Source organism: Protopterus annectens, chromosome 14.part0, assembly GCF_019279795.1.
Source record: "Protopterus annectens isolate FY-2018-M chromosome 14.part0, PAN1.0, whole genome shotgun sequence".
In the NCBI taxonomy this organism is placed as follows: domain Eukaryota; kingdom Metazoa; phylum Chordata; order Ceratodontiformes; family Protopteridae; genus Protopterus; species Protopterus annectens.
Window position 1 is genome coordinate 696726852 of NC_056748.1, and position 25588 is coordinate 696752439.

The 25588-nt window shown below is 42.4% G+C and overlaps 1 protein-coding gene across 3 annotated transcripts in view; it reads right to left on the minus strand.

Annotated features, from left to right (window-relative positions):
* The window catches only part of DNAJC11 (DnaJ heat shock protein family (Hsp40) member C11), a 1614167-nt gene that overhangs the window by 251316 nt on the left and 1337263 nt on the right, over positions 1–25588 (minus strand). For all 3 annotated transcript variants that reach the window (XM_044056434.1, XM_044056436.1, XM_044056435.1), the window contains one exon: positions 727–869. In XM_044056434.1, coding sequence (XP_043912369.1) covers positions 727–869 — 143 coding nt within the window. The remainder of the gene's footprint in view (positions 1–726; positions 870–25588) is intronic.

Genomic DNA, 25588 nt, shown 5'->3' on the forward strand with positions numbered 1-25588 from the left:
TCCAGACTAACTCTAACCATCACTCGTGTGCACATGGAGGACTTCTGTCTACACTTTATTGTTTCTTAACTTATAAATCCTATGATCTCCTTGGATCTACTACCAGGTTAGCCTACTAGGCATTCAATACCCTATCATTCTTAAAAACATTGTCTAGAATTTTCCATCTGAGTAAAAATGTAATAATTTGTATAGCTGTTTTTGTGTTTGTTTACATCTGTGTAAAATCCTTTTATTTGTGTTTTATTTTGTGTTTTAAACTGTAAAAATTTAAGTTTGTTGAATGTCTTTTTGGAGCTTTTCTCCCCGGACCTCTGCTGAAAATGGGCATGTATCCAGTCGGACTATCCCAGTAAACAAATGCAAAATAAATAAAATAAATAAATAAATAAAACAGCCAATACTTGCTTTGTTTAAGCTAGCTAATAGAGCAAGGCAGAAGTTCACCATACCAGCATTTGTCGCTCAATGTGCAAATACAGTGAAGGACATAATCCCAAAACTAAAGTTATCTCTGAGACAGAGTGATCTTATAATTAAGGTATACAAGTGGTGGGGTGGGGTTAAGAGTTTCCCTCCCTGCAAAAAAAGTGCTTTTGATTTTTGGTATGTTTAGTAAAAGTCGCCCATTAATGTTTGTAATTTTGAGTGACATTACATGTGGTGAACTTCTGTTGTGGAGCTGTAGCTGACAGCACAGGAGATTTTTTTTTAATGAAAACATACCTTAGCAGCTTCTGTTAGAATGAGTTTAGAATCCTTCACTAGGCACTGTAGTGGAACAGTAACATCAATCACTTTTGCTCTTTCGTGTTTTTTACTGTTGTCTGTCACAAATTTTCCATACCAGGCGTTTACTATAATTAAACCTATAAAAAAAAAAATAATTACTTGCATGAGTCCCAAAATACACCCCTCCACACATATGAACATGCCTGCATACATGCTGACACACACACACACACACACACACGAGAACTTGACCATTCACAGCTGCTCTTGCTGAAGATATGTTTGTCTTCCAAGAATTACAGTAATGTGTTTACAAATAACAGCCAAACTATTAATTCAGTATTTATAGGTTCATTTAATTTTGTTCCATTCTAATTAAAAATACATGATGGCAGAAGAATCACATTCACTCTTTTACCTGTTTTATTAAATATTTCATAGTTATGTCAGCTGAAATTGCTGAAGTCAAAAACCTGCCTGCCTCAGTCAACCTTTTCAGATATTTTTTAGTCTGCATGTTACACCTACAGTCAGAAGGAAACAGGAGCTGTTGCAGACAGAAATTTGAAAAAATGAACTCTTTAAGATAATTATGGGGCAAACTATACGGAGGAAAGAACAGTGCCATTGCGTGAGAAGGTACCAACATCAAGTGCATGCGACTAGAATAGAAGTTACAACTACAGAGCACATTTTTGGAAATTTTCCTGAGATTAAATTACATCATTAGTTTGCAATGTCTTATTCAGGGATTACAAAGACATTTTATAATGACAATTCACACATCGATATGCCCTGATGATGACTGTGTAATTTATTTCACTAACTTGCCCCTGAACTTGAACAAAAGGAACTGAAACTTATTGACAGAGACTGGAATGGAGGGGTACAGAATGCAGGAACCAGGGCTAAAAATAAATAAGCAGGAAAGCACTGGAAGGTTCAGAGGAAAATAAATAACCAATGCCTAAAAAGTATTAAAAATACAAATGTTTGTAAGCTTCTTAGTTACTGGGTGTTCTCTGAATGTCTGCCATCTTGTAAGGGCAATCACTGACACAACCTTATCTACAATCTTTTCTAAAACCATTTTCTCTTTGGTCACTTCCTTCTTGCTGACATCATCAAAATCATAACCATGAATGGACAAGACAGACCCATTGTTTCACAGTTCTTCTACAAAGAAACTGACAACAGAAGTTTGCAGGGACGAAACACACTCATTTTTAGCACTGCATTAAAAAGTAGCCATTTGTGAATCAGAAGAATCCTACAAGTATGGGGTATGAAGAGAGGTCAGACACTGTTGACAGAAACTCTCAAAGATGCACAGATATGACAGGGCTATAAGCAGCCAACCTGTCTTCTCAGTACCTGCCACAGTTAGCAAACTGCCCTTATAAAACCCACCTTAAAGACAGCATTCAAGCTGTGATGCTTAATAAAATTATAAGCTTTGGACCAGCAGGAGAAAAACTGATGCCCTGCATGGAACCCCACCCCCCAAAGAATGCAGTCAAGGCAGTTACTGCTTTAGCACAAGACAGACTTAATAGAAGCAGAAGACACTGACCACAATGGAAAACAACACTTGTTACTGCAAAGTTTTTGGAAAAAATACTTGCTACTGCAAAATTTTTAACTCTAAGTCATAGTCTATGATTTTTTTTTTTTTAATTTTCTAAGTTTGGCAAAAGCAAAACGTTGCTTTGTCTGTTCCAAGGTTGTTAGAGCATCCAGCTTATTCAGAACAGCTTTCTCTAGTTTGGGTATTTCTGGAAAGTAGACTGGAAAAAGAACAGACTGGTTAAAGGGAATTTAGAACCAACATGATCAAACAAAGAAGAAATCAAGGATTAGTGCAAAGGGAACCTTTTTTTAACAAAAGACTTGAAATGGCTTGCAAAATCAAAAAGCTTTCGAATGTAGTTCTAGCTGATGTGATGACAATCACAGAATCTTCCAGGAGAGGAAAATCTGAAACATGAAAGACTTGAAAGAGAAGGATGAGTTATCCACTACAACAAAAACTTCAGATCCCTGGAAAGAATAAATGTCATCAAAAAGTACAGTTTTGTACCTTCCATAAATGTAGATGTCCGAACAGGATAGCATCTGCAGTCCTTACAAATGGGTTGTCCTGTCGTCAGGCAGCCCTTCGGTCGGCCGGATTCCAAAGTCTGGGTCTGGCTTCGGCTGGTGTCGCACTTCACCCGACGTCATAGCTGCAGTTCTTCGGGTATAAAGGCATCAGCCGACGCCATTTTCCTCAGTGTTTCTTGCCCCAGATGCCAGTTGCCCTCTTGGAAAGCTAAATTTTTGGATAAATGCCAATGTTTCCAAATAGTAGAAGGCAAACACACAAAATAATCATGTATGTACATATATACAAACAAATACACCATAAGAGATCCCCCCCCAGCTAGCTATTAGGTGGGCAAATACCCTAGGAGTACCACAGAGGGGAAGGAGGGTGGGTAATCCTGACTGCAGATGCTATCCTGTTCAGACATCTACATTTATGGTAGGTACAAAACTGTACTATGTCCTTCAAGGATGCATCTGCAGTCCTTACAAATGGGTAGAATACCATAGCTAAACTAGGGGAGGAGGAAGAAGAAATGATGGTGTAGTTAGGATCCCTTGCAAAACAGCAGTGGCAAACCCTGCTCGGGATCTAGAGTATAAAGGTAAGTTATAATGCTTGGCAAATGTATGCACGGAGGTCCAAGTAGCAGCCTCTATAATGTCCTTGGTAGCCACTCCTCGTAAGAAAGCTGTGGTAGTGGCTGTAGCCCTTGTAGAGTGAGGTCTTATGTTCTGTGGAATTTCCTTTCCATGGTAGGAGTAACAGAATCTAATGCAATTTCCTATCCACTTGGAGATTGTCTGTTTGGAAATTGCTTTTCCTTCTCTTCCTGTTGCATATGCTACCAGAAGCTGGTCAGATTTTCTATTACCCTTGGTTCTGTCCAGGTAGTAGCGTAACTGTCTATGTACATCCAATGTATGCAGCAGTCTTTCCCCTGTTCTGTGGATTGGGAAAGAAGGTAGGTAGGTGGATTGCCTGGTTTAAAGACACTCTGGATACCACCTTAGGCATAAATGTAGGATTAGTTCTCATGGACACTCTATCTTGATGGAAGATTAGGAAAGGTTGTACTGCCATTAAAGCCTGTAGTTCTGAAACCCTTCTTGCTGAGGTAATTGCCAGCAGGAAAGCAGTTTTCCAGGATAGGTGTTGAAGATCTGCTGTTGCTGCTGGTTCGAAGGGGAAGTGTCAATTTTTCTAGTACAAAGTTCAAGTCCCATGCTGGTAATGGTGGTTTCCTAGGAGGTTTTACATTCTTAATTCCTCTCAGAAACTGCCTGAGTAGAGGATGCGAAAAGACAGGTGGATCAAGCTGTATTCTGCAGAAATAGCTGATGCATGTATTTTGATGGAGGAATAGGACAGGCCTGTATGGAAAAGCTCTGCCAAATACTCCAGGATGTTGGCAATGTCTACCTTTGACACATCTTTGCCCCTGTCGGCACTCCAAATGAGAAACCTCTTCCATTTTCCTGCATAGTTCCTTCTTGTTGAAGGTCTGCGGGCCTCAAGTATAATGTCTTTAACCCTTTGGGATAAATCTGGGTTAGTTGCTCTTATGTAATGTTCCAGGCAGTCAGTTGCAGAGTTTTCAGGTTTGGATGCATAATGTTGTAGTTGTTCTGGGTTAACATCAAGGGAATCAGGGGTAGTGACCACATTCTCCCCCGAGACATGCTCCACAGTAATGGGTACCAATGTTGTCTTGGCCAGTCTGGAGCTATCAGAATTATCCTTGGACGTTCCTCTTTGATTTTCAATAGCACCTTGTGCATCAAAGGGAGAGGTGGGAATGCATATGCTGTCAGGCCTTTCCAACTGAAGGATAGAGAGTCCACCTTCCAAGCAAGTGGGTGGTATGTCCTTGTGCAAAATTTCTTGAGCTGGTGATTGAGTGGGGATGCGAATAGGTCTATTTGTGGCAGTCCCCATTTCTTTGTGATGGCCTTGAAAATGTCCGGGTGTAGCATCCATTCGTGAGCATCCGAGGTAGTTCTGCTTAAAATGTCTGCTAGGATGTTTTCTTTTCCGTTACAAAATTGCTTGTAACTGAATGTTGTAACTCAGAGCCATATTCCATAGGTTTAGGGCCATTCGGCATAGAGGGTATGAATGAGTGCCTCCCTGTTTGTTGATGTACCACATGACTGTGGTGTTGTCTGTCCTTATCATCAACTGGCCTTCTTGGAGGAATGGTCTGAAATTCTGGATTGCTAGTTGTACTGCCAGCATTTCTTTTTGATTTATGTGCAGATGCAGCTGCTCTGGAGTCCATAAGCCTTGTATGCACTTGTCCAGCATGTGGGCCCCCCCAACCGAGGTCTGAGGCGTCCGTTGTGATGGTTTGGTTTGGTTGAATGCTGTGGAAGGGCAAACCTGGGTTTGACTGGCATGCCCGAGCCCACCACAGGAACTCTTGTTTCAGGCATGGAATTAGTGGTATTTCGGTTTCTAAGCTGTGCCTGTGTTGAGACCATAAATTCTTAGGTACCACTGTAGTTTTCTCATATGTAGTCTGGCATGGGGGACCAGGATTATGCAGGATGCCATGAAGCCCAAGGCCTGCAGTACTTTCCTTGCTGTTAGTTTGTTCTGCTTTGTTAATGCCAAAAATAGACAGGAAGTTGTTTTTGTTTTTCTGCAGTTAGGAATGCCATCTGTTTTACTGTGTCCAATTCTGCACCTAAGAAGGTGATTGTTTGGGATGGTATCAGTCTTGACTTTTTTATATTGACTGTGTATCCCAGGGCCTGTAGTAAGCAAATGACTCTTTGTAAGTCTTCTGTTAGCTTGTTTTTGTTGTCCGCTTGTATTAGGCAGTCGTCCAGGTATGGATAAATTTGGATTCCCTGAAGCCTGCAGTGAGCGATTACTGATGCCAGGCATTTTGTGAACACTCTGGGCGCAGTAGATAAGCCAAAGGGCAATGCTGAGAATTGATAATGCTCTGATCCTGCAAGAAATCTGAGGTATCTTCTGCAATGTGGTCGTATGGGGACGTGCAGGTATGCCTTCTTGAGATCTAGAGTTACCAGCCAAAACTCCTTGCCCAGCATGGGAAGAAGTTGCTGTAGGGTCAGCATTTTGAATTTTGGAACAATGATGTATGTGCTTAAAGCGGACAGGTCGAGAATAGGCCTCCAATTTTTTTCCTTTCTTGGTACCAGGAAGAGTCTGGAGTAAAATCCCTTGCCTTGTTCCATAGATGGTACCCTTTCCACAGCTCTCATCCTTGCTAATTGAGCTATTTGTTTTAGAGCTTCTGTCTTTTGATTTGGTGGTAGGTTTGGCATTCCTCTTTTCCGGTAAAGTGTGGAAATGAAACCTGTAGCCTTGGTCTATAGTTTGTAAAATCCACTTGTCTCTTGTGATACAGTGCCAGTTTTTTGAAAATAATGCTAACTTTCCACCTAAGGGTGCTGCTATTTGTTCCCTGGTAGGCGGTGTCAAAGCCAAGTCACTGTGATTGTCCTGTTGTAGTGGCAGTGGTTGTGTCTGTGCCTCGTTGGTTGTTACCTTGCCACTGGCGCCCCTGTAGGCACCTCCTCTGGATTGATTTCTGCCTCTTGTACGCCTATTCCTCCCTCTCTGAGTTTTTGAGGAGTCTGGAAAGGACCAATTTTTGGAAGGCCAGTTCCTGCTAAACCTTGGTGGCTGAACCTGTAAGAAATCTTTTACTGTTTGTACAGATTTTGCCTTCTCTTCCATTTTCTTCAGTACCTGTTGGGCAGGAGAACCAAATAAACTGACCTTATCCATAGGAGCATCTAATAGCTTTGCTTTAACATGATCCAGCAGGACTTGTTCTTTCAACCATGCATGTCTTCTTATAACTGTGCCGGTCATGGCTGATCTAAATGAAGCCTCCGTGCAACATAGCCACATTTTAAGGAATGGTTACTAACCTGCTGAATGTTATTCACCATTTCTAGAACATATTTCTTATCTAAAGAATCATCCGAGGACAGTTTCTTAGTTAACTGATCAAGCATAAACTCTTGGTATTGGATCATATGGAACTGACAGTTCAATGCTCTAGCTGAGAGAGTAGCAGAGGTGTATACTTTTTTACCCCATCTCTAAGGACCTGGATTCCCTTTCAGAAGGGAGAGGATTTTAGCTGAGGTTGAAGCTACTGCCTTAGGCCCCTGGGAGATAGTCTCAGGATCTGCGAAAGGAGCCTTGTATAAATGGTGATGAGTGTCCGGGACCCTGTAGAACCTATCTGGCTTAGCAGGGGCTGGAGGTAAAGTATCAGGAGCAGTGCAAGCATCATTAAATGCATCATCCACAACAGGAAGAACTGGAGGTATAGCTAAAGGCCTATGTTGCGGTAAGTGTAAAAGGTCCTAAGCCTTTTCCTTGAATCTGAGAAATCTTGCCCCTGCCATTGGAATTGCTCTCTCATGGCATGTAAAGTTTCCCCAAAAGAAAACTCCTCTGGTGGAGAAGCTGAAGGAATCGATTCTTCAGCATCGGAATCTTCATAAGTAGAAAAGGGAGCCTCTGGATGGTCTGTATTGTCTGTATCATCAGAAGAGTCATCTGAGGACACTGGCTCAGGGGGCTCTACTCTAGGTCTCTTTTCTGGAGGTTGAGAGGCCCTGTCTGGGTGAGATTGGGATCCCCTTATTAAAGAGATGAGATCCTCTGCCAGAGTAAGCATTTGAGAACTGGAGCTGGGCCTGTGAGAGGGGGACTTAACAGGCACAGACTTAGAAGTTTTGGCTGCTTTAGCCCTGGCAAAGGCCTTTATAGACATGGCTGCAGGAGGCCTAGCAGCACCACGTGCTGGGGTAGAAACATCCAAAGGGATGGTGTCCGATAAATCTTGTGAAACCACAGTAGTAGGTAAAACTTCAGAGGCCGATTCAAGTAGGGTAGAGGGGGCCTCGGTAGTAGTCATGGATTCGGCTGAAGATTAAACCGTTTGCTCGGTTTCGGCCGAAACCGAGACACTCGCGGTTTGATTAACCGTGGTTTCGGCCGAAACCGCAGACCGCGAGTGTCGGTTCTTTTCTTTGCGTTTCTTAACAATTTGAGTAGTCGGAGGATCCGACGGCATTATGTACGCAAAATCTGAGCCGAAAAACTGTTCAGCAAACTCCGACCAACGCCTAAGCGTTCGTCGGTTGAAAGAAGCACAGGCTAAACAAGCTGCTACGTCATGGTCTGGGCCTAAACAAGGTAAGCAGTAAGAGTGGAAATCTTTATGAGGTATTTGTTTCCCACAAGTTAAACAGTTATTCACTTTTTCTGACATCGGCTGAGACAAGAAAGAGTCCCCAACGGGGTACTTAGCTTTTTAGAAGTCTTCGAAGTAGTATTCGGTAGTAGTAATCTCTGGATCTGACTGACCGGCACTTGCGAACAGCTTCTGCTTCGGGCGCCACGCGGCAAGAAAGACTGAGGAAAATGGCGTCGGCTGATGCCTTTATACCCGAAGAACTGCAGCTATGACGTCGGGTGAAGTGCGACACCAGCCGAAGCCAGACCCAGACTTTGGAATCCGGCCGACCGAAGGGCTGCCTGACGACAGGACAACCCATTTGTAAGGACTGCAGATGCATCCTTGAAGGACATCAGGGTTTAAATGAATCAGACCACTTAAGAAGATACAAGCTACATCTAAGGGCTCAAAAACTTTATGGAAAAAAAGGTTTATGAAAAGCAAAAACTGAGGCAAGGTGCACCTTAACTACAGAATATTGCAAGTCGCTCTTTAAAAATGAAAAACTGCAGCAAGGTGGACCTTAATAGAAGATTGCAGATCACACTCAAACTGAAAAAAGTACAGTTTTGTACCTACCATAAATGTAGATGTTCGAGTGTATACCCTGCTGCAGTCATCACACTTGGGTTATCCTGCCGTCAGGCGGTCCCGCAGTCGGCCCGAATTCCAAAGTCTTGGTCCGGCATCGGTTGCTGTCACTTCTTCCCTGACGTCAGTGCGCCAGGGGTATATAAGAGGCATCCGACGCCATTTTCTTCAGTTTTTCTTGCCCCAGATGTCAGGTGCCCCTAACAGGTAGGCAAAATATATATACATATAGATATATATATATATATATATATACATATAGCTATATAAAAATAAAACAAAACCCTTAGGCACAAGCAAATACACCACAGAGGTAGTATAGGATAGAGTGGTAGAGATAAGTTCAGATAGTTCAGAGGTGATGGAGGGAGGGTAACCTGGACTGCAGCAGGGTATACACTCGAACATCTACATTTATGGTAGGTACAAAACTGTACTATGTTCATCGTGTTACCCTGCTGCAGTCATCACACTTGGGTAGAATCCCAAAGCTAAGGATGGGTGGTGGAGTCAAACAGGGTTAGAGGAGGCTAGAAGGCCCTGCAAAACTGCAGTGGCGAAGCCAGCTCTAGTCTTAGAGTAAAGTGGTAAGTGGTAATGTTTGGTGACGGTGTGTACTGAAAGTACAGTTTTGTACCTACCATAAATGTAGATGTTTGAGTGCTCATACAGCTGCAGTCATTACAGATGGGTTATCCTGCCGTCAGGCGGGTCCTCGGTCGGCCGAATTCCAAAGTCTAGATCCGGCGTCGGTTGTCGGCTTCTTCCCTGACGTCAGTGCGGCAGGGGTACAAAAGAGGCAGCCGACGCCATTTTCTTCAGTTTTTCTTGCCCCAGATGGCAGGTGCCCCCAGAAGGAAGGCAAAACATAATGTTATGCAAACATGCACTATAGAATAATCAAAAAACAGTAGTTGCAAGCAAATACACCATAAGAGAATACCCCAAATAGGTTGTATGATAAGGTGTTTGTCATAATGCCTGTCCTAAGAGGGACGGAGGGGGGGTAACCTGGACTGCAGCTGTATGAGCACTCGAACATCTACATTTATGGTAGGTACAAAACTGTACTATGTTCATCGTGCATACAGCTGCAGTCATTACAGATGAGAAGAATCCCAAAGCTAAGTAAGGGTGGTAGGCACTAAGTGGAACTAGGAGGAGCGAGTATGCCCTGCAAGACTGCTGTGGCAAAACCCGCTCTAGATTTAGAGTATAGTGGTAGGTGATAGTGCTTGGAGAAAGTGTGCACTGAACTCCAAGTGGCTGCTTCCAAAATGACCTTGGTAGGGACCCCCCTGAGGAAAGCTGCAGAGGTAGCTGTGGCCCTGGTGGAGTGGGATCTGATGCATGCAGGCACAGTTTTTCCATGAAATGAGTAACAAAAGCGTATGCAGTGGGCTATCCATTTTGAAATTGTCTGTTTGGAAATAGCCTTTCCTTGAGCACCTGTAGCATAGGACACAAAGAGTTGCTCGGATTTCCTGTATGGCTTGGTCCTGTCCAAATAATAACGAAGTTGTCTGTGAATGTCCAAGGAATGTAGTAGTCTTTCCCCTTTGTTTTGTGGATTTGGATAAAAGGTAGGTAAGTGGATAGTCTGATTCAAAGCTACACTGGATACTACCTTTGGCATAAAGGTAGTGTTGGTTCGTAAGGAAACTCTGTCCTGATGGAAAATGATGAATGGTTGCACAGCCATGAGGGCCTGTAGCTCCGAAACCGTGCGTGCTGAGGTGATAGCCAGAAGAAAGGCTGTTTTCCATGACAAGTATTGTAGTTCTGTTGAAGAAGCTGGCTCAAAGGGAGGAAGGGTCAGCTTTTCCAATACGAAATTAAGGTCCCAAGCAGGGACTGGTGGTTTCCTTGGGGGTTTTATATTTTTTGCCCCTCTGAGGAACTGCCTTAAGAGAGGATGTGAGAATAAAGGAGGATCCGTGTTGTATTGTGCAGAAATGGCTGAAGCGTGGATCTTGATGGAGGAGAAGGAAAGTCCACTATTTAACATCTCAGCTAGGTACTGTAAAATTTGAGGTATATTTATTACCCAAGGATTCTGGCCCTTTTCTTGATTCCAGGCACAAAATCGTTTCCATTTGGCGGAGTAGGCTTTTCTAGTAGAAGGTCTTCTGGCCTCCAAGATGACATCCTGCACCTCCTTGGAGAGGAGAGTCTGTTGGGAAATCAAGGAATTCTCCATGCAGCTCGATTTAGGGTTTTGAGCTGGCTGTGAAGGGTTTTGTAGTTGTGCTGGGACAACAGAAGAGGGACTAGAGGTAGGATCCATGGTGGGGAATGTGTCAGGCTCTTCAGGAGCGGATACCAGTTTTGTCTTGGCCAGTCTGGAGCAATGAGAATCATTTGCGGCCTCTCTGCTCTGGCTTTTAATAGAACTTTGGGCAGCAGAGGAAGAGGCGGGAAGGCATAAACTGTCAATGTTGTCCAATTGAAAGAGAGTGTGTCCACTTTCCAGGCCTGTGGATGATAGGTCCTTGAACAAAATTTTTCCAACTGGTAATTTCTGTGGGTAGCAAATAGATCTATGTCTGGCTGTCCCCATGCCTGAGTTATCTTTGTGAAAACTTGAGGATGCAACTTCCATTCGTGTGGATCTGTCATATTTCTGCTTAGGTTGTCTGCCAGTGTGTTCTCCTTCCCTGGCAGGAATTGTGCCTGTAGTTGAATTTGCAATTCCAGTGCTGTGTTCCATAGGGTCATGGCTTGCCTGCACGGGGTATGAATGAGTTCCCCCCTGTTTGTTTATGTACCACATCACTGTAGTGTTGTCTGTCCTTATCAATAGCTGGCCTGGATGCAGTAGGTCTTTGAAGGTCATAATAGCATTTTGCACGGCTAGCATTTCCTTTTGGTTGATGTGTAGGTGCTTCTCTTTTTGGGACCATTTTCCCTGAATGCACTGATCTGCCATGTGTGCTCCCCAGGCGTAGTCTGAGGCGTCTGTTGTGATGATTTGAGTTGCTTGAGGTACACAGAAAAGGAGACCTGTGTTTCTTTGGCATGCTTGAGCCCACCACAAAAATTCCTTTCGAAGGCATGGAATGAGTGGTATAATTGTTTCCAAGCTGTGGCTGTGTTGAGACCATAAGTTTTTTAGGTACCATTGAAGTTTCCTCATATGCAGCTTTGCACATGGGATTAGTAGGATGCAAGATGCCATGAATCCCAGAGCCTGCAGGACTTTCCTTGCAGTTAGCCTGGTGAAAGTTGCCATTTTGCTGAAGTACTGAGACAGTTGCCCTTGTTTGTCTGGCATGAGGTAGGCCATCTGGGTGGTTGTATTCAAGCTGGCACCCAGGAAAATTATTTGTTGAGAGGGTATTAGTTTTGATTTCTTTTTGTTGACTGTGTATCCCAGGAAGTTCAACAGTTTTATTACAAACACCAGGTGCTGCAATAGTATGTCCTTGCTGTACGCTTGGATCAGGCAGTCATCCAGATATGGGTAGATTTGTATTACTTGTAGTCTGCAGAAGGCGATTACTGATGCCAGGCATTTCGTAAACACTTTGGGCGCAGTAGATAAGCCAAAGGGCAATGCAGAGAATTGGTAATGGGTTGAACCTGCAAGACATTTGAGGTATCTTCTGCAATCTTGTCTGATAGGGACATGCAGGTATGCCTCCTTGAGGTCCAATGTTACCAGCCAAGACTCCTTGCCCAGCATGGGAAGAAGCTGCTGTAATGTGAGCATCTTGAATTTTGGCACCTGTAGATATGTGTTTAGGATGGATAGGTCTAAGATAGGTCTCCAATCTTTGTCTTTCCTTGGTACCAGGAATAGTGTGGAATAAAACCCTTGACCTTGTTCTTTAGCAGGTACCTCTTGAATCGCTTTCATGTCCATGAGAGCGGAAATTTGTTTTTGTGCCAGGTTTGGCATGCCTCTCATTTTTGGAAGGGTGTGAAAGTGGAACCTGTATAGCCTCTGTCTATAATGTCCAGAATCCATTTGTCTTTTGTAACAATATGCCAATTTTTTGAGAATAATGCCAGTTTTCCGCCCAAAGGTGCTGCCATTAAAGATTTGCTTGGCAGGTGTAGGGGGAAGTCATTGTGTCTTAATGACTGTGATCTATCTTCTCCACCTCTTGGGGTTGGTGCTTGCCACTGTCTGGCTCTGTAAGATACTTGAGGTTGCCCTCGACCCCTTGGGCGTCTGTATCTGCCCCTTTGAGGTCTGTCCATGGCTGGAAAGGACCAATTTTTTGAAGGCCAGTTTCTGCTGAAACGTGGAGGTTGTACCTGCAGGAAATCTTTCACTGTTTGCATTGATTTCATTTTTTCCTCCATTTTCTTTAGTACCTCCTCAGCTTTAACACCAAACAATACATCTTTTTGAAGAGGTGGATCTAATAATTTAACTTTGACATGATCTGGTAAGGTTTGCTCTTTGAGCCAAGCATGCCTACGTATAACAGACCCCGTAACAGCAGCTCTACATGAGGCCTCTAAAGCATCAAAACCACACTGCAAGGTATGTTTACCCACTTGCTCTGCACCATGCAACAAATCCTGCAACTCTTTTAAATCTGGTTGTTCTGGTTGTGTCATTTTGCTTTTCAACTGAGATAACAAAAACTGTTGATACTTTAACATATGGAATTGACAGTTTAATGCCCTCATGGTTAAAGTGGCCGAGGTATACACCTTTTCGCCCACCTTTCTAAGGCTCTGGAATCTCTCTCTGAAGGTAATGGGTTTTTAGCAGTAGAGGCCTTAATTCCCCTGGGACCCTGTGAAATAGTTTCTGGGTCAGCAGTATGGCTTTTATATAGGAACTGGTGAGAATCAGGAACCCGGTAATACCTGTCTGGTTTAACAGGAGCTGGAGGTAAAGAATCTGGATTAAGGCTGGCTTCTGTGTACACATCATCCAATATATCTAAAACAGGAGGGATAGCCAGGGGCCTATGCTGGGGGAGCAGAAGAAATTCCCTGAGCCTTTTCTTGGAATCTGAGTAATCTTGGCCTTCCCAGTGAAAGTGTTCCCTCAATGTATGCAGGGTTTCCCCAAAAGAGTAGTCCTCAGGGGGGGAGACCGAGGGAATAGACTCCTCAGCATCAGAGTCTTCGAAAGGTGAATAGGCGTAATCCTGGTCCTCAGAGTGTTCTGAGGTAATAGAAGCTTGATCTGAGGAAGGGTAGTCTTCCTCTAATCTGGGTCTTTTGTCAGAGGGGGGTTGAGAACCCCTGATAAGAGTAATCAAATCCTCAGCCATTTTAAGCATCTGCTTTTTAGGCATGGGGCCTTGAGAAGAGGTCTGAGGTCCCTGTTTTTTGGTTTTCATGGCTGCTTTAGATTTAGTGAAGGCTTTAATAGAGAAGGAGGAAGGCCTGAAGACGCCTTGAGAAATGGCAGGCCTGTCTAAATTCTGAGTTTCCCCGCCAAGAGTGGCGTCGTTATATGCAGTAGGAATGGGGAACGAGGAGCCTGCGACCTCGGGTACTGAAGTCACCGGTAATGTAGTGTCATCGGTACTCAGGGGCTGCGTAGGTGCCTCGCTGAGAACCGGAGAACCGGTAGTCGGCCTAAGCGTGGTGTCAGTAGTCGGTGCGGACCTCGGATGTCGGTCCTTATCTTTGCGTCTTTTGCTCAAAACTGGAGTCGGAGTATCCGACGACATGATATAATTAAATTTTTTGCCAAAATAATGAAAGGAGAACTCCGCCCGGCGCTTAATAGTGCGTTTGTTGAATCTAGCACAAAAACGGCAGGCCGAGATGTCGTGGCCTGGGCCTAAGCAAGGTATACAGAAAGAGTGGAAATCCTTATGCGGTATTTGCTTCCCACAAGAAATGCAATTATTAACTTTGTCTGACATCGGTCTGAGGCAAGAAAAGTTTCCCTAACGGGGTACTTAGCTTTCAAGAAGACTTCGGCTGAAATACTTTCGTAAATCTCAGGAGCTGGCCGACCGGCACTTGTGAACTGCTTCTGCTTCGGGCACCGCGCGACAAGAAAGACTGAAGAAAATGGCGTCGGCTGCCTCTTTTATACCCCTGCCGCACTGACGTCAGGGAACAAGCGACGACAACCGACGCCGGACCTAGACTTTGGAATTCGGCCGACCGAGGACCCGCCTGACGGCAGGATAACCCATCTGTAATGACTGCAGCTGTATGCACGATGAACATCTCCAAGTTGCAGCTTCCAGAATATCGTTGGTTGGCACCCCCCTGAGGTAGGCTGTACATGTAGCTGCTGCCCTGGTAGAGTGGGGCCTTATGCTAGCAGGAACTGGTTTTTCATGGTGGGTGTAGCAAAAATATATGCAATGTCCTATCCACTTGGAAATGGTCTGTTTTGAGATAGCCTTTCCTTGTGATGCTGTAGCATAGGATACAAAAAGCTGGTCAGATTTTCTGAAAACCTTAGTTTTATCCAAGTAGTAACGTAGCTGCCTGTGAATGTCCAAGGAATGTAGGAGTCTTTCTCCTTTGTTCTGTGGGTTTGGAAAGAAGGTGGGTAAATGGATGGTTTGATTTAGAGCCACACTGGATACCACCTTAGGCATAAAGGAGGGGTTAGTTCGTAGAGAAACTCTGTCTTGATGAAAAATGAGGAAAGGCTCTACTGCCATTAGTGCCTGAAGCTCTGAAACTCTTCTCGCTGAAGTAATTGCTAGCAGCAGGGCAGTCTTCCATGATATAAACTTTAAGTCAGCTGAGAAAGCTGGCTCAAAAGGAGGTAGCGTAAGTTTTTCCAGAACAAAGTTGAGGTCTCAAGTAGGTATTGGTGCTCTCCTGGGAGGCCTAATGTTTTTGGCCCCTCTGAGAAACTGCCTTAGGAGTGGATGTGAAAATAAGGGAGGATCCGTGTTGTAGTGAGCTGAAATAGCTGAGGCGTGGATTTTAATAGATGAAAAAGAAAGCCCTTTGTGTAACATCTCAGTTAAATATTGCAGAATCTGAGGTATGTCAGGCTGAAGGGTATTTTGGCCTTTAGCTTGGTTCCAAGCGCAAAACCTTTTCCATTTGTCTGAGTAGGCATTCCTGGTGCTGGGCCTCCTGGCCTCCAGAATAACATCCATAACAGCTTGTGAGAGAGGAGCTGGCTGGTTGCTTAGGTGATTTGCCATGCAGCCAAGTTTAAGGTTTTGAGCTGGCTGTGTAGAATCTGATTGTCTTGCTGTGTGAGCAGATGGGTAATTTGTGGTAGAATCCATGGTGGGCCCTGGGCCATATCCCTTAATAGTGGGTACCAGTGCTGGCATGGCCAGTCTGGGGCAATGAGTATCATTCGGGGTCTCTCCATCCTGACTTTCAGCAGCACCTTTGTGAAAAGGGGTAATGGAGGAAAGGCATATACTGAATGAGAGTGCGTCCACTTTCCAAGCTTGATGGTGAAAAGTCCTTGTGCAAACTTTTGTTAGTTGATAGTTTTGGGGGCTGGCAAACAGGTCTATGTCTGGGAGCCCCCATTTTTGAGTTATCATTGCAAATACTTGTGGATCCAGTTTCCACTCGTGGGGATCCATGATGTTTCTGCTTAGGTCGTCTGCCAATGTGTCCTTTTTTCCTGGCAGGAATTGAGCTTGTAATTGAACTTGGTAAGCCAGTGCTGTCTTCCACAAGGTCATTGCTTGCCTGCATAGAGGGTAGGAGTGTGTACCCCCTTGCTTGTTTATGTACCACATTACTGTGGTGTTGTCTGTCCTTATGATAAGCTGTCCTGGATGTAAGAGGTCCTTGAAGGCTGTCACAGCATTTTGTACGGCTAGCATTTCTTTTTGATTGATGTGCAGATTCCTTTGATCTGCAGTCCATATGCCTTGAATGCACCGTCCTGCCATGTGTGCCCCCCAGGCATAGTCTGATGCATCTGTTGTCATAGTTTGCCTGTCTGGGGGTAAGGTGAAAGGTTGACCCTTGTTGAGGTGACATGCCTGTGACCACCATAGAAACTCCTGTTGAAGGCAGGGAATGAGAGGTATCATTGTTTCCAAGCTGTGGCTGTGTTGAGTCCATACGCTTTTTAGGTACCATTGTAATTTCCTCATATGCAGTTTTGCAAATGGTATTAGTAGTATGCAAGATGCCATGAAGCCCAAGGCCTGCAGAATTTTTCTTGCAGGGAGTTGGGTCTTTGTTGCCATTGCTCTGAAGTATGGAGTTAATTGTAGTTGTTTGTCTGGCGTCAGATAAGCCATCTGGGCCGTTGTATTCAAGCTGGCACCCAGGAATGTCATATTTTATGAGGGCACTACTTTTGATTTCTTTTCATTTACTGTGTACCTTAGGCAACTTAGAAGATGTTTTACAAATGCCAGGTGTTGTAAGAGAATGTCTTTGCTTTCTGCTTGGATGAGGCAGTTGTCCAGGTATGGGTATATTTGAATTCCTCTTTGTCTGCAGTATGCATTATGCAGTATGCCAGACATTTTGTGAAGACCCCGGGCGCAGTAGATAAGCCAAAGGGCAGTGCAGGGAATTGGTAATGGGTTGATCCTGCAATGAAACGGAGGTATCTTCTGCAATTTTGTCTGATAGGGACATGCAGGTATGCCTCCTTGAGGTACAACGTTACTAGCCAAGCTTTCTTGCCCAACATGGGAAGAAGCTGCTGTAGTGTTAGCATCTTGAATTTGGGTACTTGCAAGAAGGTGTTTAAAATTGAAAGGTCCAGAATGGGTCTCCAAGCATTGTCCTTTCTGGGGACTAGAAAGAACCTTGAGTAAAATCCTTGGCCTTGCTCCTGTGTAGGTACCAGTTGAATGGCTCTCATGTCCATGAGAGCTGTAATTTGTTTTTGTGCCTCTGCCCATTGATTTTGTGGCAGGTTTGGCATTCCTTTTATCCTTGGCAAGGTGTGGAAATGGAATCTGCATCCTTGTGAGATAATGTCTAGTACCCATTTGTCCTTTGTGACGATACGCCAGTTGTCTGCAAAAAGTGCTAATTTTCCTCCCAAGGGAACTGCCAAGAGAGTTTTGCTTGGCAGTTTGAGGTATAAGTCATTGTGTTTGCCTTCTACTAGTTTGTGGCCCGTCTTCTCCTCCCTTCTGTGTTGCAGTGCCCAATTGGCGAGGTTTGTAAGGGATTTGTGCTTGTCCTCTGCCCCTTGGGTGCCTTTATTTACCCCTCTGTGGTCTGTCAGAAGCTGGAAAGGACCAATTTTTTGTTGGCCAATTTCTGCTGAAGCGTGGGGGCTGTACTTGTAAGAAATCTTTGACAGTCTGCATAGATTTTGCCTTATCCTCCATTTTCTTTAAAACCTCCTCTGCTTTAACCCCAAATAAGACATCCTGCTGTATGGGTGCATCTAGTAACTTTGCTTTAACATGATCAGGCAGAGATTGTTCCTTTAACCAAGCATGCCTACGTATAACAGACCCAGTAACAGCTGCTCTAGAGGAAGCTTCCAAGGCATCAAAACCACATTGTAAAGTATGTTTGCCCACCTGTTCAGCTGCATGCAACAGATCCTGCATTTCCTTGAATTCAGACTGTTGAGGGTGCGTACCATCTTTTGTTTTATTTGAGACATTAGGAATTGCTGGTATTTAAGCATGTGAAATTGACAATTTAGTGCTCTCATAGCTAGAGTAGCTGAGGTGTAAACCTTCTTCCCCCACCTATCTAGTGCTCTGGAGTCCCTTTCAGAGGGTACAGGATTTTTAGCCATAGAAGCCTTAGCCCCTTTGGGACCCTGGGAGATTGTCTCTGGATCAGCAACAGGGCTTTTGTATAGGAATTTGTGTGAGCCAGGCACTCTATAGTATCTATCTGGTTTGGCTGGAGCAGGAGGCAGAGAATCTGGATTTAGACTAGATTCTAAGAAAACATCATCCACAATGTCTAAAACTGGGGGGATAGCAAGGGGTCTGTGCTGGGGGAGTAAAATAAACTCTCGGAGCCTTTTCTTTGAGTCGGAGTAGTCCTGACCTTCCCAGAGGAAATGTTCCCTCATGGTATGTAAGGTTTCCCCAAAGGAATAATCTTCAGGGGGAGAAGCTGAGGGAATGAAGTCTTCAGCATCAGAATCTTCAAAAGGGGGAAAGGAGTAATCCTGTTCCTCAGAGGAGCCTGAGGAAACAGACACTTGATCAGAGGAGGCATAATCCTCCTCTTGTCTAGGCCTTTTGTCGTGGGTTGGGAACCCCTGATCAAAGAAATTAAATCTTCAGCCATTTTAAGCATCTGTTTCTTAGGCATAGGGCCTTGACCTGGAGACTGAAGAGTAGTCTTTTTTGGTTTAAGAGGAGTCTTAAGCTTAGCATAAGATTTTATGGTGAGAGTAGTCAGTCTGAAGACACCTTCAGAAACCGAAGGTGTTTCTACAGCACCGGCTTCTCCTACTGCAATGTCGTCGGTAGGGCCTAAAGAAAATGGCTGCGTCGGCCTAGAACTCTCTGCTGGAGAATCCGAAGTGGTCTGGGGATCCAATTCAGCGGTAGCCAGGGGCTGCGTAGGTGCCTCTTCACTAAAAACCGGAGAACCGGCGACCGGCCCAGCCGAGGGCTCGGAGTCTGGCTTGGATCTAGGCTGCCTTTCTTTATCTTTGTGTTTTTTATGCACGCCGGTAGTCGGTTGCTTCGACGGCATAGTGTAATTAAATCTCCTACCGAAGTAGTGTCATGCGAAATCAAAGTGTCGCTTAATAGTTCGCTTATTGAACCTAGCACAAAACCGACAACCAGTGATGTCATGGTCTGGGCCTAGGCAAGGTATACAAAATTGTTAACTTTTTCTGACATCGGACTGAGGCAAGAAAAGGTTCCCCAACGGGGTACTTAGCTTTGAAGACTTCGGACTGAAACTAGATTCGAAAATCTCAGGTGTCGGCCGACCGGCACTTGCAAACTGCTTCTGCTTCGGGCACCGCGCGGCAAGAAAGACTGAAGAAAATGGCGTTGGATGCCTCTTATATACCCCTGGCGCACTGACGTCAGGGAAGAAGCGACAGCAACCGACGCCGGACCAAGACTTTGGAATTCGGGCCGACTGCGGGACCGCCTGACGGCAGGATAACCCAAGTGTGATGACTGCAGCAGGGTAACACGATGAACATCTGTAGCAAGGTAAACTTGAACTGAACGATACTGCAGGTTTTCACACTTGATTGCAGCCAAAAGGCCAAAAAGTGATTATTGAAAAATTATAGAAGATATTCCAGTATAATGTTCAGAGAAATAAAAAGGATATAACCCTGTAACTACCTCCCAAAGACAAATATTTCCCATTCCACAGAAATTTTATCAGCTAAAAATTACTACGTATAACCTTTCTGGATATAACCAAATATTTAGAAGTCAGGCATTAAGTCTGAGGCTCTCTGGATTCAAGACGCAGTCCAAACACAGAATGGATACCTCCTGTGGATTCAGAGGAAGTGATCAATGGGAAACCAGATACAACTTGTGGAGCAGCCGGAAACCAGATCATTCTTGGGTAGAATGTAGGAATAAGAACCATCATAAGGCTGTCTTTTCTGAGTCTTGAGAAGAACTCTCTGAATGAGGGAGTGGTGAAAAAGTTTAGATGAATCTCTCACTACACTTCAGGGACAATACACATAACAAGAAAGCCCCAGGATCTATCTTAAATAAGGAAATGTTTAAAAACTTTGACATTTCTGTTGTAAAGAACATTTTCATTGACCATCCCACAATCTGTTAACAAGACAGAGTACAGAAAACTTTGTAAGTAACATGGACAAATGAACTAAATGAGAGATTTTAATAGGTTGTGGCAAACCACCAAAATATAATGGGTCGAAAGATGTATGCTTTTGCATACTGCAAAGCCATACATCCTTGAAGTGTCAAACAAGAGAAAAAGAAGATTTCTATTTATCCTTTTCTAGTGGGAAATAAAAAAGCTCAAGATTTACTGACTCTGTTAAACTATTCATAATGCATCTTAAAAGAATCCATGTTATGGCTCTTCCTAGCAATGTTAGTAAATTATTCTACAGTGATGATTAAGTGCCCTCTTACTATTTAGTTCTTTTTTGCCACAAGCAAAGACTACAACCTTTATTCACAGTTGGACAATTATATTCATTTAGGTTCACCACAGCCTTGCATTAAGCCTAGCATAACAGAACACACCACATCGCAGTAGTGCAGTGGCAGGGTTGTCGCCGCATAGCAAGAGGTTCTCCGGTTTAATTCTTGGCTGGAGTGCCTTCTGTGTGGAGTCTGCATGTCGTCTCTGCAGTCATGTGGGTTTTCTCTAAGTACTCCGGTTTCCTCCCATGTTACAAAGACATGCATCTGGAGTGTTTCTCCCCGGGCTGCCTCTGAAAATTGTTTTTGCTCCAAGTCAGTTTCCCGGTAAACAAATGCTAAACACAATAAATAAATAAATACCAAGTGTAGACAGCTTATTTTTGATAAACTTTTATTCTTTTAGTAAATTTATACTGCAATTTATAGCACACAAACTGCAGGCACAGGCAATTACTCAGGAAACTATTATTTAAATGAGAAGTGACAAACTGCTCAATGAAAACAAATCAAGTCTGACATACTGAAAGGAATACGAGTGGACACTCCTTGCAGCATTAATCACTTTGGTATAAATTACAATAGTACACAATTTGGTGTTTTTTGTTTATTGTTTAGCCATAAGAATGCATGCACTGGCTACCAATCAGTTAACTGAGAGTAAGCAAGTTGTTTTTCATACTTGGAAAGGAAGTTGAAATGGGAAAAGAATGAATGGTGCGGTTGCAGGAAAGAATGCAGGCTCTAACATGTTTTCAGCATGACTAAATCTAACTTTAGAATGGGCAAAGCCTGTAGATGTAGCTGTCTTTTTGGGGCAACAACCCATATAAGTAGGGGGTATCTTCCCTATTTGGAGAATGTACACTGTTGGGTATGTTTACTTAGTGATAAAAGGATTTAGGGGTTAAAATTAAAATGTACACAGTTTTTTTGTTTTTTTATTGTTTTTACTGAAATTAAAAGTTTGGATAAACTGTGACATGGGTTTCAAATGGAGATAAAAAGGTCCAATTGCATACATCAGCTTGCCAAACATTAAGGTGTACACGTAAGTTGTAAGTTTGAAACATATAAAAAGTGTCATGTAAAATATGTGATAGCAAATGCATGTTATCAGAATAACTGTTTAATCATTCATATAATGAAATATGAATGGCACTGTAGAAAATCACAAAAAGCAGAATACTTAATTATATTAAGAGGTGTAGGGTACAAATCTCAATGTTAAAGGAGAGAGACAGACAAGTGAGCATGCGAATTTGAAAAAGAAAGGATTTCAGAATGCTTATTCAGCACAGTATCAAGGACAAAGGCAAAAAGTGGGGGTAATGCTGATTGTGACATGAGCTCCAATGTTGATAGAAGAAGATAAGAAATACAACAATGGGAGATTTGTTGTAAAAGGGGGGTCACTGTCATTTATATTCTACTTAAGGTTACTATTAAGGAGCTTAAGAGAATTACAGAAGAGGTAATTAGCTTTCAGCATTTAATGTTATTCACAGGTGTGGAATGGAACCTGATATGCAATTGTGAATATGTATCAAGTGGACCTAGAAGGGAAAATATAGCAAAAGACACATGATTTCTGAAGAAATATCTGAGACAATTTGGAATAAAAGATATGACCTTACTAGCAGGAACACAGACATAATTTGCATATTATTCTACAAGATACATTAACTTGACTAGATTGAACAGAAATTATATTACACAGGAGTACGGGTGTTTAGTTAAAATCTTTGAACTCACCCAATAATTATTTCAAGCCATGTCCCAATAAAGACTATGTTAAAGATGCAGAATGGTCAAGTGAAAATGAGACACTGGCACTGACCCCCCTTACAAATTAAAAAAAGAGAGGAATTTAAGAAACAGGTAGTGGAAATTATTCAAGAGTTATTTGGGAAGATACAAATTTCTTCAGAAGGGATAGCTGAGGAGTGGGATAAAATGAAAATGCTATTTAACAAATGGTAGAGATGAGACAAAGAGATGTGGGAAAGAAGTAACTGGAAATGTTCACACAGATTATCAAAGGTTAAAGTTTTGCAGATGATGGTGAACCTTACAGGACAAGAGCAGCAGCCTTTGTTGAGCGTAAAGGGAAAACAGGGAAGTACTTGTATAATATGAATGAGTTTAGAGAGGTGGTGGTTGTACTTTTGGTAACAATCGTGGAGCACAAAATCTATTAGCACTACTTTCATAACAAAACAGAAAGGGTACTGCCATACTTAGACAGTCACTGACTAGAAAAATAACCAGAGACCCTGAAGAGGTATTAAAGATATTTTGGAAATTCTAAGAAAATATGTATACAGAAGAAGAATTAGGAAATTAAGAAAAGTCAGAAATGGAAATATTTATGAAAGACTTAAATATGCTAAAGTTAGAGGAAGAAGAGGCTCAAGAATTAATAGCCAGGATTGGATGTATGAAATAAAAATGGTGATGCAACCAACAGGGAAACCTATAGGAACAGATTGCATACATGTGGAAGTTGGGAAGGAAGAAAGTGATAAAGATCTGGAAGGTTTTAACAATATTTTAACAGTACGACAGTACCAGCAGAAAGCTGTGGTGGCTGTACTACCTAAAGAGGGTGAGACCTTTTAAATCTAAATTCATATAGACCAATTTCAGTTTGAAACAATGACTATAAAGTGTTAATGTCAATACTAAGAGAATTGCAAAGGTATTGCCCAAACTGACAGATACAGATTAATGTGATTTTGTGTCCGAGAAGCAAACATTTGAGGGACCCCCCTCCCCCAGAATAATGATGATTCGGAGAAAGAATAACAGTGAAAAAAGACTGCTATTGTTGGTGGGTCTTGATGCGCAGAAGGCATTTGACAGAGTAAGCTGGGATTTTATGGAGTATGGCACTGGCAGCATTTGCATTTCTATGAAGAGTTAGTGGCAAGACTCAAGGTGGGAGGATTTAGGCAGGGGTGTCCTCTTTTCCTTTATTTGTTTTATTCTTAAAGCCACTGACAAGGAAAATAAGGAACTTAGGAAAAATAATCCTTATTAAAGGTATTATTTTGTACTTGACAAACCCAGATATGGCTATTTCAGTGTTACAGAACATTTTGAGACAGTTTTATTTTATATCCTGAAAAAAAAACTGAAAGCAGATAAAACAAAGGCTATAGTGATAAACTTTGTTACCACGCAAAAATTGGTTTAGCAATACTCATTCCTAGGGATGTGATAAGATTAAATATTTACGTGTATGAATTAAAAATATTCTATTATGGCACCTAAGGATATGTCGGGGAAGATTAAACAACCAATAATATAACAACTGTATAGTGAGAAGCTCTTGACAATGGATATGGATAGTGAGGTACAAGCAGTGAAAATGTTTCAAGTCCCATTAATTTTTATGTAGTTTAAGCATATTGTTATCAACAACAGGGAGTACTGTGGAATGCAATTAAAGAATTGAAGAATTTGTTTGGGAAGGAATGAGGGCAAAAATTAAGTAGGATAAGTTGTTTCTCCCACAGAACAAGGTAATTTACGGTTACCACATTTGAAGGGATACTATACTGTTAAGGTTCAAATTTGAAAACTAAGCCAGCAGAAAAAATGGAGGAAGGAGATTTTACCAATAGAGATTAGTGAAAAATAAGGACACAGGCAATAGACTTGAGGGAGCTGGAATTTGTTGGAAAAATCAGCAAAAGAGCCAGTGTATTGGGAACATATAACTAGGGATGGAAAAGTCACACAGTAGGATGAGGCCAAGCTGAAGTTTGGTCTGTGAGTTAGAGACTTTCTTTCTTGCCAGGGATTGCTAATAGTATAGGCAAAGAGAAGAGATATGGTTGTGTTAAATGACAAATCAGCTCTGGTTCAGTTTACAGTTGAGTCTAGAATAGAATACGTTTAAAAACGGATAATCAGTAGGGCATATAAAATAATGCATGATAACTATAAAATTAATCAGAAGAGGTTAGAAAAGTTTGGGGAATGAGAATGGAAAGGCAATATGCAAACGAACAATTGAAGGAAATTTGGATGGCACCCAAATATGCAGCAAAATCTAGAAGACTTAAGATTTCTGCATAGGCATTTTGAGAGCCGAAATAGACTTCAGAGAATGTTTTTACAGGTAGATAGTAATTGTGAGGTGTGATAGGAAAGAGAGGGTACTTGTGAGCATGTTTTTTTTAAGGAATGCAATTTGTTGGTAGATTTTAAAAATTCCCTACAGAATAATGTATATGAAACGTTGGGAAGCAAACTATTGTAACTAAGGAAGTGATTCTATTTATTTTACATTTGTTGACCGGGTTAGTCTGACAGAGCCAATAGCCCTTTTTCAGTAGAGACATGGGGAGAAAAGCTCCACAGGGTTACATGAAACAATTTGAGAACAATTATTCCTTTGTTTCAGATTCAGCTGCATCTTCCAAGCTAAACTGTGTGACATGGGATACAAAAACTGAATAATCTGTAAGGCCTTACTAAGTTTAATGCTACTGACTGCCAAAACACAATTAGTAGAAAATGGAAACAAAAATCTAAACCAACTGTAACACAATTACTGAATGCTGTAAAAGAGAGAAAAGAATTATAATTGGGATCTTTAGGAAAAGGTAGGAGAAAACTGCATATACATAAATGGAATTTGTAGTAACAAATAATGCACAACAGTGCTGAGGAGTGACATTTCAGGGAAGGCAGGACTTCAAACTGTTTGATGTTAAATTTAATAATTAAGAAAGAAACTGTATGTCTATAATGCTCAAAAAGGAAGTCTTTGTAATGTTTGTTCTTTTGTACAACTGTATGTGATCCATGTCAGAGTGTAATGTGTGAAGTTAATAAAGGTATTAACAAAATAGTGGGATTTACCTTGCTATGTCTAGCAAATTAACTCAATTTTTATATTGGAGGCAGTACTCATAGGCTGCAGCAGAGGGTCTATGAGCATATGCAAGCACAGACTGT